Source organism: Cetorhinus maximus, chromosome 4 (assembly GCF_964194155.1).
Source record: "Cetorhinus maximus chromosome 4, sCetMax3.hap1.1, whole genome shotgun sequence".
Lineage (NCBI taxonomy): Eukaryota > Metazoa > Chordata > Chondrichthyes > Lamniformes > Cetorhinidae > Cetorhinus > Cetorhinus maximus.
Genome location: NC_135882.1, coordinates 143,783,440 through 143,800,647, shown reverse-complemented (window position 1 = coordinate 143,800,647; position 17,208 = coordinate 143,783,440). Strand labels below are relative to the sequence as shown.

At 46.6% G+C, this 17,208-nt stretch overlaps 1 protein-coding gene across 6 annotated transcripts in view; it reads left to right on the top strand.

Annotated features, from left to right (window-relative positions):
• The window catches only part of zfat (zinc finger and AT hook domain containing), a 200,467-nt gene that overhangs the window by 94,529 nt on the left and 88,730 nt on the right, over positions 1-17,208 (top strand). For all 6 annotated transcript variants that reach the window (XR_013576453.1, XR_013576454.1, XM_078540954.1 and 3 more), the window contains exon 7: positions 566-798. Coding sequence is in view for 4 of the 6 variants with exons in the window: in XM_078540954.1 (XP_078397080.1) it covers positions 566-798 (233 nt within the window). In the remaining 2 variants the exon portion in view is untranslated. The remainder of the gene's footprint in view (positions 1-565; positions 799-17,208) is intronic.

The following is a 17,208-nucleotide window of genomic DNA, read 5'->3' as shown; positions in this document are numbered from 1 at the left end:
GAGGGGAATTCTCCCGATGAGCTGGCCAATATTTATCTCTCAACCACCGTCACTAAAGACAGATCATTTGGTTATATTATTGCTGTTTGTGGGACCATGCCATGAGCAAGTCAACTAGCACATCTCTTACAATAGTTCAAAAGTAATTAATAGATGTAAAATTCTTTGGGGTTGTGAAAGCAAAATCTTTATTTATTTTTGACAAGTAAAAATAAACCAGTACAAATTTCACTAACTGTGTATTGAGCTCTCTTGTGTTGACTTGGTTACCATAGCTTTTAAGCATCTACTTGGAAAGCTAGCAGTGAAATACATATATTGATTAATGATATGAATGACTGAAAAATATGAGCACTTTAAACTGATGCTTTTGAAATTATTACATGCTTGTCCCTTGCAATCTCCCATTTTACAACCAGGTTGCTTTGGCCATGATGCAGGTTCCCTCACGCATAAGAAAATTGGCCAGTATTTTACTCCTAATTATATTTTACGGTGCTTTTTCCTCCCCAACCCTCCCCTGCCTCCATTTTTCCCCCTCTTCCCATCCCGCTCCTTATTAAAGGAAAATTATACTGGTACCAAGTCCACTATGACATGCACATTCGGACGCACACCCGGGAGCACCTGTATTACTGCTCTCAGTGCAGCTACTCCTCCATCACCAAGAACTGTTTAAAACGCCACGTCGTGCAGAAACACAGCAACATCCAGCTGAGGTGCCCGTCCGAGGGATGCAGTTACACCACTGCGGACAAGTACAAGCTGCAGGCGCACCAGAGAAACCATGGTGAACTGGTAAGTTCTTCACCCCCAATACAATTCTCTGTGCCAAAAAGTGACACAGCCAAGGAGCGCTGCTTCCAAAATAATATTGGTTCCAGGGTTCCAGGCAGCCAGTCTTATCAACTCTTGAGTGGGCTATCTGGAAATTTTTAAGTTTAAACCAGCCATTAAATAAAACTTTTTTTCCTCAACCTCGCTTACGTATGTGCCTCACAATGTGGAGGCAATAAACTTTAAAGATGTGTCAACAACTTGGTTTAGTTGTGGCAGCTCTGTTGTCTCTCAGGTAGAAAGTTGTGGGTTCAAGCTCCATTCTAGGACTTGAGCACATAATTTAGGCTGACAAGTCAGTAGAATAACCGAGTTAGTGCTGAACTATCAGAGGTCTAGCCTAGAACAAGACTTTTTCCAGCTGTTGAGGTGGATGTAAACGTTTCCAAGGCACTATTTGAAGAAGAGTTCTTCCCAGTGTCATGGCTAATATATATCCCTAACAAACATCACTAAAACTCAATTAATTTGTTACATCTTATCGATGTTAACAGTGTGAAAATTTGGTTGCTGCATTTGTCTATATAACATTAGTGACTTTGCTTCATTGATTGTGCAACACTTTAGAATGTCTTGAGTATGTAAAAAGCAACAAATAAATGCAAGTTTTTTTTCTTCACTGGTTTTTCATCACCAGGAAAGTAATGCTCAGAATGCAATCATCTTATCACTATTCCAATCACCTATGAAGTGTTGGACTTCAGGAAAAAGGAGGGATTGAGCAATCAGGCTAGATGGCCTAATGATCTTTGCACTGGGAAATGCTGTCTTTGTTTTTAATACCTAGAATTATCTTCTGTGACCTCATTGATCAGATAATATCTTTTTTAAGCACTGATTAGAACTGCACACAATATTTTGAACTTTTGGAGTAAAAATACAATCATAGCTAAACCATGTAGTGCTCTAACTTAGGGAATGATTTCCACTCCATCTGAAAGCATGACTGATGATGTAACTATCTGTAATTTGCCAGACTGCTTGTCGAACTCCAGTACAGAGCAGAAATTTTCTCCAACTAGATGGGAGTACTGATGCAGTTGTTTTCATCTTCAGCATTAATTCTAATTCCCTAGCCACAGAGTCCATCCCTTTCCCTGGGAATTGTCTGAGGCTAAATCAGACTGCACACAACCTTGGTGTATTTGACTCTTGAAATAAGCTTCTAATCGCATATCTGCTTCATCAGCAAGACTGCCTACTTCCACACCTGTAAGATCGTCCGCTTCTGCCCTTGTTTCATGTCACCTATGCTGAAGGCCTCATCCTTGCTTTAGTTACCTCTAGATTTGACTATTCCAACATCCACTTGGCTGGCCTTCTGTTTTCCACCCCTCTGTAAACTTGAGCTCATCCAAAATATACTCCCCAGATCCTAACTTGCAACAAGTTCTATTTACCTCATTACTTCTGTCCTTGCTGATCTATAGTGGCAACGCTTCAATTTTAAAATTTTCATTTTTTCAAATCCCTCCACTGACTTGCTGCATCCTAACCTACTCCATCTCATTAGTCTGTGCTGCTTCAATTCTGGCCTCCTGCAAGTACCCTATTTCAATCAATCTACCATTGATGGCTGTGTTTCAGTTGCCTAGGCACTAAGCTCTGGAGGTTGGAATAGTTGATGACTCGGTGTTAAATTTTTGTTTGAAAATGCTCCTGTGAAGTGCCTCGGGTTGTTTTGCTCTGTTAAAAATGCTATATAAATGCAAATTATTGTTGTTATAATTCTGGATTCAGCTACTGGTCCTATGCTTAGGAATGCCAAGTTCACTTTTCTTGGGCTACAGTGATGTTTAACAATACTCAAAGGATTCACTGAAAGCTGAGTTTAAAAAAATTGAAAAGCAGATATTCCCACCTACACGATGGAAAATGTTGAACATTCCAACCACCAATGGAGCTCTTTTTTAGGCACAAATGTCACCAATTCACAACCCTTGGTATAAGTATGGTGCCACAATATGGGAGTTGTTCACTACAGCTATTTCTGTCAGACTAGTAATACACTATAAATGGAGAATTAATTATTAGCAACTACACTGACATTTTTGTGATGTTGATAATTTATATGTAGCAGGTGAGTGTTCAAAGGCATTGATTAGGTGAGCTGGTAGGTGAGATTGGTTGGTGAGTTTTAAGACTTTATCCCTCTAAATATGGGTAGTAGTTTAAACCAGCACTGGGGAAATATAAGCGTTGCATTAAATTTATAGCTTAATTGGTCAAATTACTCAATACAACTACAGATGATAGTTGATGATATTTCTAAACTTGAAGCCTTGAAGTAGTTAAATAATTAAGTAAAGATGGCAGGGCAGGTGATATGTTGCAGCTCAAGCATATGGAGCTGATGCACACCGATGTGATCCACGGCAACCACATTTGTAGTAAGTATCTGCAAGTCAAGGAACTTGGGCTCAGAGTTGAAGAACTGGAGTCTGACCTTCGGACATTGCAATGAATCAGGGAGGGGGAGGTTGCCTTGACACTTTGCTCCAGGAGGCAGTCACATCCCTTAGCCTAGCTATTTCTGATTTGGTGCGTGGTCAGGGATAAGGTGGGTGTAACTGCAAGTGAGGCACATATGGAAACCCAGAAGGTAGAAGTGGAGGAGCCTCAGCCCCTGCCATTGCCCAACAGGTTAGGGGTTCTTGCAGCTTCTGTGGACAAGAATAGAAGACTGCAGGGTTGATGAGAAAATTGACCACAGCACTGTGAAAATTGGAGCCATTCAAGTTGGGGGAGTGAAAAGAAGTATAGTTATAGTAGAGGACAGTATAGTTAGCGGGATAGATAATGTTTCCTCCAAACGAAGGCTGTGTTGCCTGCCCAGTCCTAGGGTTAAGGACATCTCCTCTAGGCTGGAGAGGAACTTGGAGTGGGAGCGGAAGTATCCAGTTGTCGTGGTACACGTGGTTGCCAAGGACATAGGCAGGACTAAGGAAGTTGTTCTGCTGAGGGAGTATGAGCATAGGGGTTAAATTAAAAACACAGAACCACACGGGCAATAATCTCTGGATTACTACTTAAGACATGAGTGAATTGGCACAGAATGAATAAGATCAGAGAGTTGGATGCATGGCTCCAAGATTGGTATGGGAGAAATGGGTTTCAATTCATGGCAGGGTACACAAGATTTTGAAAAGACAGGCAGAGTGGAAGAGGAGGAGGAGTAGCCCTTAGGGTAGGATGTAAGACCATAAGACATAGGAGCAGAAGTAGGCCATTTGGCCCATCTAGTCTGCTCTGCCAGTCAATGAGATCCTGGCCGATCTGATAATCCTCAACTCCACTTTCTTGACTTTTCCCCATAACCCTTGATTCCTTTACTGATTAAAAATCTGTCTATCTCAGCCTTGAATATACTTAACGACCCAGCCTCTACAGCCCTCTGCAGTAAAGAATTCCACAGATTCGCTACCCTCCGAGAGAAGAAATTCCTCCTCTGTCTTAAATGGGTGATCCTTTACTCTGAGATTATGCCCTATGGTCCTAGACTCTCCCACATGGGGAAACAACCTTTCAGCATCTATCCTGTCAAGCCCCCTAAGAACCTTATATCTTTCAATAAGGTCACCTCTTATTCTTCTAAACAACAATGTCAGGCCCAAAACAAAAACAGAATTACCTGGAAAAACTCAGCAGGTCTGGCAGCATCAGCGGAGAAGAAATCAGTTAACGTTTCGAGCCTTCATGGCCCTTCGGCAGAACTGAAGCATAGTTAGGAGAAAGGAGAAATATAAACTGGTTTAAGGTGGGGGTGGGGGTGGGGGGGGGGAGAGAGAGAGAGAGAGAGACGTTGGGGGTGTGATGATTGTGGAGATGAGCAGATAATCAAAAGATGTCACAGACAAAAGGGTCAAAGAGGTGTTGAAGGTGGTGATATTTGTCTAAGAAAAGTGCTAATTAAGAATGGAAGACAGGCTATTCAAAGTACAGCTCTAGTTGGGGTGGGGTGGAAAGACTAACAAGGTTTTAGTTTTAGATTTAAAAATAATGGAAATAGGTGGGGAAAGAAGAATCTATATAAATTATTGAAAAAAAATGGGGGGGGGGGTGGGGGAGAGAAACTGGGTGGGGATGGGGGGAGGGGGAGTTTAAGATCTAAAGTTGTTGAATTCAATATTCAGCCTGGAAGGCTGTAAAGTGCCTAGTCGGAAGATGAGGTGCTGTTCCTCCAGTTTGCGTTGGGCTTCACTGGAACAATGCAGCAAGCCAAGGACAGACATGTGGGCAAGAGAACAGGGTGGAGTGTTAAAATGGCAAGCGACAGGGAGGTTTGGGTCTTTCTTGCGGACAGACCGCAGGTGTTCCGCAAAACGGTCGCCCAGTTTGCGTTTGGTCTCTCCAATGTAGAGGAGACCGCATTGGGAGCAACTCGAAACGTTAACTGATTTCTTCTCTGTCGATGCTGCCAGACCTGCTGAGTTTTTCCAGGTAATTCTGTTTTTGTTTTGGATTTCCAGCATCCGTAGTAGCTTTTAGCTTTTTGTTTTTATCTAATGTCAGGCCCAACCTATTCGACCTCTCCTCATAAGAAAATCCCTCCATACCTGGGATCAACCTAGTGAACCTTCTCTGGACTGCCTCCAATGCTAGTGTATCTCCCCTTAGATAAGGGGACCAAAACTTGGGAAAATGTTGGAGTCTATGATAAAGGATGTAATAGCAGAGCATTTAGAAATACATAATCTAATCAAGCAGAGTCAGCATGGCTTCATGGAAGGGAAATCACGCCTAACAAATTTATTAGAATTCTTTGAGAAGGCAACAAACAGGATAGATAAAGGGGAACCAGTAGATGTAATATATTTGGATTTCCAAAAGGCGTTCAACAAGGTGCCGCACATAAGGCTACTTAATAAGATAAGAGCCCATGCTATTGGGCACAGTATATTAGCATGGATAGAAGATTGGCCAACTAATAGAAGACAGAGACTTGGAATAAGGGGGTGGCAACCTGTAACTAGTGGAGAGCCACAGGGATCAGTGCTGGGGCCTCAATTATTTACAATATATTAATGACTTAGATGAGGAAAGTGAATTTACTATCGCCAAGTTTACGAATGACACAAAAATAGGTGGGAAGGCAAGTGGTGAGGATGACACAAAGAATCTATAGAGGGATATACACAGGTTGAGTGAGTGGGCAAGAACTTGGCAGATGGAATATAGGACAGAAATTTCCCAGAATTGAACTAACTGTGGTAGTGGGTGGGTAAAATGGAGTCCAACCCGCTGACGAAAATGGCGGGTTTTCACACCGTATCATCCCGAGCCTGCCTCATTATTTATTCACTCCCGAGAAACGCGCCGTTTCCATGGCGGTTGGGCTCTCATTCGCCCACCTGCCATGATCCCACTGTTGCATCACGCTGGCTGCCGTCTTTAAAAGGCTGCCACCAGCAAAGCACTCATCACCACCAGCTCACCACTGCCGCCCAGGAGACATGGTTAGCAAAGGAGAAAAGGCTTCAGCCCCTCCCGCTTTAATGACGGGTCCCTCGAGCGACTGCTGGATGCCGTGGCGGCCTGCTGGGATATGCTCTACCCCCGCTCTGCCCATAGGATGGGCAGCAAAGTCACCAACCTGGCTTGGGAGGCGGTGGTCAGTGCAAACGCCTTGCAGAGGAAGTTGGCAGCCACCCATTGCCGGAAAAGGATGCATGATCTGTTCTGTTCCACCAGGGTAAGTCATTCTTTTCATCACTCCCAACTCACACACTCACAAACCCATCACACATCCACAGGGCCCTCGCTCACTCCCAGTGCAATGGACATCACATTCACCCTTTCACACATACCGTCATTGTCCTCATCCTGTCCATGGGGCCACTCACCACCCACACTGGCCAGGCATACTTATCATTTGGCCTGGCTGGCATCCTGGTACACTCTCCCCGTCTCTATCCATGCAGGACAAATTGGCACACAACAGGATGGAAAGGCCGCAGACGGGTGGAGGGGTGCTGGAGATCAAAGTTCTGACAGAATTCGAAAACAGAGCCATCCAGCTGGCTTGTGATGACTGGGAACAGTCCTGAGCTGACTGTGAGGTTGGCCCTGCTCTACCAAGTGAGTATCCAGCAGTGCAACATCCATCAGACAACCATGCTGTGAGTGATGTGTCCTCTTTCACAGGCCACTGCCATGCACTAATTATCTCCCCTTGCTTTCGCAGCACATCCCCCAAACAGCCGACAAAGTCCACGACCCAGGACCTCCAATCAAGCCCTAAAGACACGTCTGAAGAGGAATCTGGAGGCACTCTCCCTGAAGTCCCATCACAGTGTTCACCCACACCCTCCGCCAGCGCAGAGACACACACCTCAGTGGGACCTAGCTTTAGAGTAGCCCCGGGATCACAATCTGGTGAGCACATCACACTTTCTGATCCACAGCAGGCGGAGGCAGGGACTTCCCACATCCCCGGCATTCGGGGGACTGCTGGAGGCCAGAATCTTGCTGAGTCCGAGTTAGTTGACGAGCCTCTGGACTCGGTCATGTCACAGTTGCTGGAGCTGCAAAGACAAGCTCGGGAACATCAGGAAGGGATGTCCGCTGTATTCCTCAGATTGCAAGGCACGATGGCGGAGTCTGTCAGTCTTCAGGCTGAGGTGATAGCTCAGGCATTGCAACGCACCGAGGTCATCACTGGCAGGATGATGGCTGTCATGGAGACCTTGGTCCAGGACATCACTCCTGCACTGCTGCGCGGGCTTAACTCCATCGTTGATGCCATAGTTGGCCTCCAACAATGTGTACGCGAGCGGGGTGCTGAGCAGCTTGATCTTACTCCAGCAACCCCTTCCGTTCACGGATTCAGCCAGGAGCCCTCGGGCACCCATGGGGAGGAGGATCAGCAGGTGCAGCCTCCGGGGCCATCCACCCAGGTGACTCTAGGAGTGACCGGCCCATCCGAATCCCCTCTCCCTGTGACCTCCACAGCTCCAGCTTTACAAGCCGAGGAGGGTGCCACTGCCACACAGCAGGACCCCGAAAGCAGGCCAGGGCCCAACAAGTCTTGGCCCTCCAGAGGACGCCCTCCATAGTCATCACAGACAGGGTGTCACAGTCAGCAGGCTGGCTCCATCTCCGATGTGGATGTCTGGAGAGCACCAAGATGTAGTGGTAGGTCAGGAAAATTAAGAAGATGTAACTCTTTCGAGTTATCAACAGATCGCATGTAACTCTTTCGAGTACATTCACAGTTCTTGGTTTTCCGGGAGTGGGACATGAACCCACAACCCTCTGATTCAAAGGTGAGGGTGCTATGAACTGAGCCACAGCTGACACCTCAGAAGATGTAACTCTTTTGAGTCAAAACAATAAACTAAATTAACAAAAACAAGGGAGAAATCAAGCACAGCCCCTAAGTCAGGTCAGCTGTAAATTCAAGGAAAAACTTTAAAGGAACCTTACAAACATCAAACTAAGATGTGATTAAAGGGGTCAACAAAACACCCCAGTCCCCGAAGAAGAAGTAACTCTTTCGAGTACATTCACAGTTCTTGGTTTCCGGGAGTGGGACATGAACCCACAACCTTCTGATTCAAAGGCGAGGGTGCTATGACCTGAGCCACAGCTGACACCTCTTATAAATTAACTTAGAAATATAGAAGACAACTAAGGAGATATGGTGATACTGGAAACTCTTTCGAGTTACCAACAGTCACAGATTGCAACTTCTTTCGAGTACAATCACAGTTCTTGGTTTTCCGGGAGTGGGACATGAACCCACAACCCTCTGATTCAAAGGCGAGGGTGCTATGAACTGGGCCACAGCTGACACCTCAGAAGATGTAACTCTTTTGAGTCAAAACAATAAACTAAATTAACAAAAACAAGGGAGAAATCAAGCACAGCCCCTATGTCAGGTCAGCTGTAAAATCAAGGAAAAACTTTTAAAGGAACCTTAAAAACATCAAACTAAGATGTGATTAAAGGGGTCAACAAAACACCCCAGTCCCCGCGGTGCCCACCGGGCATGGAAGGCCTCGATGGTGCCGGCAGACACCGCGTGCTCCCTTTCCAGGGACATCCGGCCGCGAACGTAGCCGCGGAAGAGGGACAAACAATCGGGCGGGACTCCCCCGTCGATCGCCCGCTGCCTGGACCTGTTGATGGCCAACTTGGCCAGGCCCAGGAGCAGGTTCACGAGGAGGTCCTCCTCCTTCCCGACCCCCTTCCGCACCGGGTGTCCGTAGATCAGGAGCGTGGGACTGAAGTGCAAACAAAATAGTAATAAAAGATTTTTTAAATAACTAAAAAGGGAGTGCAGCCTAAGACACCCTATATACGCATGGTCCACGGACTCCACAAGACCGCAAAAAGGGCATATGTCCTGGGAGTCCGTGAACCTAGACATCCTCCTATTGTAGGGGACTGCTGCATGCAACACCCTCCAACCCAGGTCCCCGATAGAAAGGGGGAGAACTCCTCCGTAGAGGGCCTCCCATCAGGGGCCTCCGCCGCCGGACGGCAACAAGGCACGCCAGGGCGTGTCCGGGCGGCGGACCAGGGCGAGAAAATAGAAGGTGTGCAGCAGCAGTCCGTACAGAAAACCCCTCCGCGCCGTGCCAAATGGCACGGAGGGCATGTCCCCGAGGCGGCTCATATTATTGCGGGGCACCGGCACCCGAGGGAGGGTTTGGGGCTTGGGGCCAATGTGGAATTCCGTCCGAACAGGGGAACGTTCAAAAAGCAGGACAAATCCAGTTCAATCAATTATCACCCCATCAGCCGACTCTCAATCATCAGCAACTCTTTCAAGTACAATCGCAGTTCTTGGTTTCCGGGAGTGGGACATGAACCCACAACCCTCTGATTCAAAGGCGAGGGTGCTATGAACTGAGCCACAGCTGACACCTCAGAAGATGTAGTTGCACAGCCTGGGCACAGGAGTTAATCACTTGTACACACAATTCACTATTGTCAATAAACTCCCAACAAAGCGTCCCTGCCTATGGCTCCTTGTTCTGATGAGCAGTGTTCTTGTCACTCAGATGTGAAACCTTTCTGCACAAATTAAAGGCAGGTGTCTCAATCTAGGACCTCTTCCCTGTGCTCTGTGCAGCCTTCAGACCACAGTGATGGTCCAGCCTGTCACTCCCTGGAAATATTACTGATGCCTGCACCTTGGCGGTGCTGGTCATTGCTACCAGAATGAAGTGAGCAGGCGCCACAGAGTTCTCTCATTTTTACTGAGTACTCTCAGCACCTTTAAGGTGAGGCTGGCCCCCATCACACCAGCATCTGTAACCAGTGAGGCTGTGCACCAGCTCCTGAACGGCTGAAGGCGGACACAGCATCAGATGCATCTAAAGTTTCATGGCTGCGTCTCTGAGATGGCCCTGATCATGGAGCGCAAACGAGCTTCCCTCAGCCAGACAGGAGACAGACATTCTCAGAGGCTATGTGAAGATTCATGGAGTGTCCTCACTGCTTGTTGTCATCATCCTCCTGCAATTGAGCAACTCTTAGGGCCTCCACTGCATCTCCATGACAGGAGCATTTTCACAGACTGGAGTCAAACGTTCACAACTGCGATGTGAGGATCTACGGGGACAGCTCACTGCATGTCGTCATCATCCTCCGCAAATCAGGCAACTATGAGGGCCTCCCGAGCACACCTGCCTCTTCTAACCAGTGTGAGAGCCTCATCCCATCATCATCACCACCGAGGACCCCCTCACCCTCATCCCCGTTGGCGTTCTCCTCATCAGAGGAGACCTCCAGCTCCTCCATCTCCTCCTCAGCCAGCTCGTCTTTCCATTGGAGTGCTAGGTTGTAAAGAGCGCAACAGACGACGACGATGCATGACACCCTCTGCGAGCTATATTGCAGGGCACCACCAGACAGGTTCAGGCACCAGAACCGCATCTTTAGTATCCCGATGGTCTGCTCCACCAGTTGCGTGCTGCTGCATGAGCCTCATCATAGTGTCACTCCGCTGCAGTCTGAGGCCGCCGAACGGGTATCATCAGCCACGGCCTCTGTTGGTAGCCCTTGTCCCCAAGGAGCCAACCCTGCAGCCTTTGTGGACCCTGGAAAACAGTAGGGATCTGTGAGCGGTTCAGAATGTAGGTGTCGTGCACACTGCCTGGAAACCATGCGCACACCTGCAGGATGCATTTCTGGTGGTCGCATACCAGCTGCACGTTCAATGAGTGGAAGCCCTTGCAGTTGTTGAAGTCCACTGAGTGTAGCAATGGAGACCTGAGCGCCACATGAGTGTAGTCAATCTCACCCTGCACTTGTGGGTATCCCGAAATCAGGGTGAATCCAATGGCCCTTACATCCTGGCTGTCCCGGTCCTGGACGAAATGCAAAAGATTGTATGCCATGGAGAAGATGGCATCCGTGACCTCATGGATGCATTTGTGGGTGGTGGATTGTGAAATCCTACAGAGGTCACCTGTGGATTCCTGAAAGGAGCCACTGGCATAGAAATTGCGCACCGCGGTCACTTTCACAGCCGCTGGCAGTGGATGTTCTCCATGTCCCCTTGGCGCCAAGTCCTGCAGTAAGTGGCAGATGTGAGCCACAAGGTCCCTGGACATGCACAGTCATTGGCGACACTGGTTCTCAGTCATCTGCAGGAATGGCAGGCAGCGTCTATAGACCTGAGTGTTGCTAGGCCCGATCAGCCATGGATTGCTGGTCCAAACCAGGATGCTGAGATTGCAAGGTGCTGTGAGCGCCTCCAGCAGTGATTGCTACATGGCCAGCGTTAGCGAGGAGATTGTACAATGTGTGCAGTCCAACTGCTCCACGGTCCAATAAAGTGGTGGTGGACTCGAGGTCTGTGGCGGGGAGGTGGGGGTGGGCGCGAGGGTAAGGTATGGAGGCTTGGTGGCCCTTTGGTGCCACCGCATTGCTTACATGGGCGGGTAGCATAGGACCCCAACCCCAATCATATCACTGTGGCTGCGCCTGATCTGTTTCAGCTGCAGAGGCATGGTCAGTTTATACAGGTGTCCCTAAAGTGTGGCCACTTCCCTTGCTTACCATGACCCGTACCTCGATTGCCTGTGCGCAGGATGCAGCGCCTGGGCAGCACTTGACCCCTCCCTCCAGCCGACAACAGTTGCCTCCAAGGCCGGCCAGCACTTGCCCCTGAACAGCCCCCCGTCCCCCTCAGCAGTCGCCTCCGAGGCTGGCCAGCACTTTCCCCCGGACACCCCTGCTCCCTCAGCAGTCACCTCCGGGGCCAGGCATCAGTTGCACCTGGTGCTCGTGAGGCCTGTAAACAACAGGTGAGCTGTGGAGAATGCTGCTGCTCACTCATCTCAGTTCCCCCAAAGTGAAGGCCGGCAAGTGCACATCGCCTCCATGCTGCTGTGAGCACGCCGGCGTGCTTTCCCACTGACGCGGACGGACGATACGGCAGGGTTCCAAGAGCCTGGTGGGATGGCCTTTTAATTATATACTGATGTATTACAATTAGCTCCCCACCGACTGATGGTGGGAAATGCGACCCACCATTGGTGGGCTGAGCGGACGATCGCGACTTGCCTTCACGCCGTTGTGAAGCAGGTTGTGCCATATTTTCCGTGCATGCCACCTATCATGCCCACCGCCAGCGGGCTCAGAAAGTTCTGCCCATAATGTGGGAAAATGTGAGGTTTTGCACTTTGGCAGTAAGAATAGAGGAGCTGAATATGAGTTAAATGGGGGAAGACTGTAGAAGGCAGCAGTACAGAGGGATTTGGGAATCCTTGTGCATAAATTCCAAAAAGTTAACATGCATGTTCAGCAGGCAATAGGGAAGGCAGATGGAATGCTGGCCTTTATCTCAAAGGGATAAAAATAGGGAAGTCTTGTGTGAAAACTATATAAGGCACTAGTTAGATCACACCTAGAACAATGTGAACAATTTTGGTCCCCTTATCTAAGGAAAGATATACTGGCATTGGAGGCAGCCCAAAGAAGAACCAAGTAAACCACTAGGTTGATCCTGGGTATGAAGGGATTTTCTTATGATGAGAGGCTGAGTAGGTTGGGCCTGTACTTATTGGAGTTTAGACCAATGAGAGTCAATCTTGAAACACATAAGAATCTTAGGGGGCTTGATAGGGTAGACGCTGAGAGGTTCTTCCCCCTTGAGGGAGAGTCTAGGACCAGAGGACTCCCAAATCCCTCTGTGCTGCTGCTTTCTGCAGTCTTTCTCCATTTAAATCATATTCAGCTCCTCTATTCTTCCTGCCAAAGTGCATAACCTCACATTTTCCCACATTATATTCCATCTGCCAAGTTTTTGCCCACTCACTTAACCTATCTGTAGTCATCCTCACCACTAGCTTTCCCACCTATTTTTGTGCCACCCGCAAACTTGGCGATAGTACATTTACTTCCTTCATCCAAGTCATTAATACATATTGTAAATAATTGTGGCCCCAGCACTGATCCCTGTGGCACTCCACTAGTTACAGGTTGCTATCCTGAAAATGTCCCCCTTATCCCAACTCTCTGTCTTCTATTAGTTAGCCAGTCCTCTATCCATGGTAATATACTACCCCCAACACCATGGGCTCTTATCTTATTAAGTAGCCTTATGTGTGGTACCTTATCGAATGCCTTTTGGAAATCCAAATATATTACATCTACTGGATCCCCGTTATCTATCCAGCATGTTAACTCCTCAAAGAATTCTAATAAACTTGTGCGGCATGATTTCCCCTTCATGAAGCCATGCTGACTCTGCTTGATTAGATTATGCATTTCCAAATGCTCTGCTATTACATCCTTTATAATAGACTCCAATATTTTCCCAATGACAGATGTTAAGTTAACTGGCCTATAGTTACCTGTTAGTTGTCTCCCTCCCTTTTTGAATAAGGGTGTTACATTGGCAGTTTTCCAATCCTCTGGGACTTTCCAAGAATCTAACGATTCTTGGTAGATTACTACCAGTGCACCCACTATCTTTATAACTACTTCCTTTAATATCCTAGGATGCAACCATTAGGTCCCATTATTGGCCTTTAGCCCCATTAGTTTCCTTAGTACTTTTTCTCTAGTGATAGTTATTATATTTATTTCCTCCCCCGCTTTTGCCCCTTTATTATTTAGTAGTTTTGGGATGCTATTTGTGTCTTTTACCATGAAGACTGATGCAAAGTATTTATTCAACTCCTCTGCCATCTCCTGTTTCCCCATTATTATTTCCCCAGCCTTGTTCTCTAAAGGGCCTATGTTCACTTCGGCCTCTCTCTTCCTGTTTACATATTTAAAGAAGCTCTTACTGTCCTTTTTTTATATTACTTGCTAGTTTACCCTCAAAGTTTATTTTCTCCCTGTATTATTTTTTGGTCATCTTGTCTTGGTTTTTAACACTTTCCCAATCCTTTGGCTTACCACAAGTCTTTGCCACATTGTATGCTTTTTCTTTCAACTTGATACTATCCTCAACTTCCTTTGTTATCCATGGTTGGTTTATCCCCTTCTTAGAATCCTTCTTCTTCACAGTGACAGATCTTTGTTGTGAGCCATTAACTATTTTCTTAAACGTCTACCATTGTTCATCAGCTATCTTTTCTGCTAAACTCCTTTCCAAGTCCACTCAAGCCAACTCTGCCCTCATTCCTTTGTAATTACCCTTATTTAAGTTTAACACAGTTGTTTCCGACCCAAGTTTCTCACTCTGAAACTGAATGTTTAATTCTACCATGTTATGGTCACTGTTTCCTAGGGGATCTTTTACTCTGAGATGATTTATTAAACCTGCTTCATTACACTTTCCAGATCCAAAATAGCCTGATCCCTGGTTGGATCCACAACATACAGTTTCAGGAAACTGTCCTGATTATGTTCTATGATTTCTTGCTCGTGGCTACCTCTGCCAATTTGATGTTCACAATCTACGTGAAGAATAAAGTCATCCATGATTAATGTCCTGCCTTTTTTACATGCTCTCATTATCCCCTGATTTTTGTTTTTATTCGTTCATGGGATGTGGGCTTCGCTGGATGGGCCAGTATTTATTGCTCATCCCTAATTGACCTTGAGAATGTGGTGGTGAGTTACCTTCTTGAACCGCTGCAGTCCATGTGGTCTAGGTACAGTATCACTGTCTTACAATATAGCTACTGTTAGAGGGCCTATAGACTGCTCCCACCAGCGTCGTCTTCTCCTTGTTAATTCTTATTCCACATCTACATGGATTCTACATCTTTCGATCCAAGATCATTTCTTGCAATTGTACTTATTCTAACAACTAACAAAGCTACCCCACCATCCATTCTTTCCTGCCTGTCCTTTCAAAAAGTCACATAGCCTGAATAATTAGTTCCCAACTTTGATCTCCTTGTAACCATATTTCTGTAATGCCTATAAGATCATACCCATTAACCTCTATTTGTGCTGTTAATTCATTTATTTTGTTATGCATACTATGTGCATTCAAGTAAAGAGCCATTAATTTTGCCTTTTTACCATTTTTCCCCCCTTTGACCCTATTTGCTGCTTTTTATTATGTTTGTACACTCTGCCTCTTCCTGTCACACCCTGGGTATCATTACCTAAATAGCTGCCCAGCAATGCTGCCATATCCTTTTGATTTGTAAGCTTATGCATCTCCTTTCCAGAACCACCCCTCCCAACTCTATTTAGTTTAAAGCTTTCTCTATAGATTCGATTCACCAGGACTCTGGTCCTAGCACAGTTCAAGTGAAGCCTGTCCCACCAGAACAGCTCCCTTCTACCCCAGTACTGGTGCCAGTGCCCCATGAACTGAAACCCATTCCTTCCACACCAATCTTTGTGCCACACATTTATCTCCTTGACTTTATTTGCCCTATGCCAGTTTGCCTGTGGAATGGGGAGTAATCCCAAGATTACTTGGAGGTTCTGCTTTTTAATTTAGCTCCTAACTGTTCAAATTCTTTCAGCACAACCTCCTTTCTAGTCCTACCAATGTCGTTGGTACAAACATGAACGACGACAATTGGATCCCTCCCCTGCCACACCAAGTTCCTCTCCAGTCCTGAGGTGATGTCCTTAATCCTGGCACCGAACAGGCAACACAGCCTTCCGGACTATTGCTCACGGCTGCAGAGAACAGTAACTACCCCCCTTAATTATACTGCTCCCTACCACGACTATGTTCCTATTTCCTCCCCCCACTTGAATGGCTCACTGTACCACAGTGCAGTGGTCAGTTCACTCAACCCCCCTGCAGTCCCCACTCTTGTCCACAGAGCTTGCAAGAACCTCATAACTGTTGGGCAATTGTAGGGGCCAAGGCTCCTTGAACGCTACTCCCCTGTGCCCCCATACCTGCCTCACCTGCAGTCACACCCTCATATCCCTGATCACAGACCAAAAATCTGAGGTGACCGCTTCCTGGAGCAAAGTGTCCAGGTAACTTCCCCCCCGCTGATGTGGCACAATGTCTGCAGCTCAGACTCCAGCTCCTCAACTTGGATCCAAAGTTCCTCAAGCTGGAAACACTTACTACAGATGTGTTGGCTCTGGATCACCTTGGTGTCCAGCAGAACCCACATCCTGCAGCAGCAACACATCACCCATCCTGTCATCACTTTCATATTTTATTTAATTTATTAATTAATTACTCTAGTATCCCTGCTCTTCAAACTTGAAGAATCCCCTGACTTTTACACTCTATTAGAATTTATTTCTTTACACCCCAGTGTTGATCTTATACTAAACAAGATATGTTTAAAAAAGAGAGTGAGAAAAATACTCGAGACCTAAACAAACTCTGCCCTCTTTTTTAAATGAAGTTTCCCCGGTCTCCGTGTTTTTTTTAAATAAAGCCTCCCCGCTCTTTTTAAATGAAGTCTCCCTGCTCTTTTTAAATTAATTCTCCTCACGCTCTACTCTCTTTTTAAAGGATGACATAAGGACAACAGTAAAAAAAATCTTGGTTCAGAAGATTAGGAATTGGAATGAGTGGAGATTAGGAATAAAAAGGATCAGATACAGTTTATAGAAACATAGAAACTAGGAGCAGGGGTAGGCCATTTGGTCCTTCGAGCCTGCTCCGCCATTCATTTTGATCATGGCTGATCATCCAACTCAATAGCTTGCTCCCTCTCTCTCCCCATTCCCTCTTGACCCCAAGAGCTATGTCTAACTCCTTCTTGAATGCATACAATGTTTTGGTCTCAACTACTTTCTGTGCTAACGAATTCCACAGACTCACCACGCTCTGGGTGAAGAAATTTCTCCTCATCTCAGACCTAAGTGGTCTACCCCATATCCTCAGACTGTGACCCCTGGTTCTGGACTCCCCCACCATCGGGAACATCCTTCCTGCATCTACGCTGTCTAGCCCTGTTAGAATTTTATAGGTTTCTATGAGATCCCTCCTCATTCTTCTGAACTCCAGCGAATATAATCCTA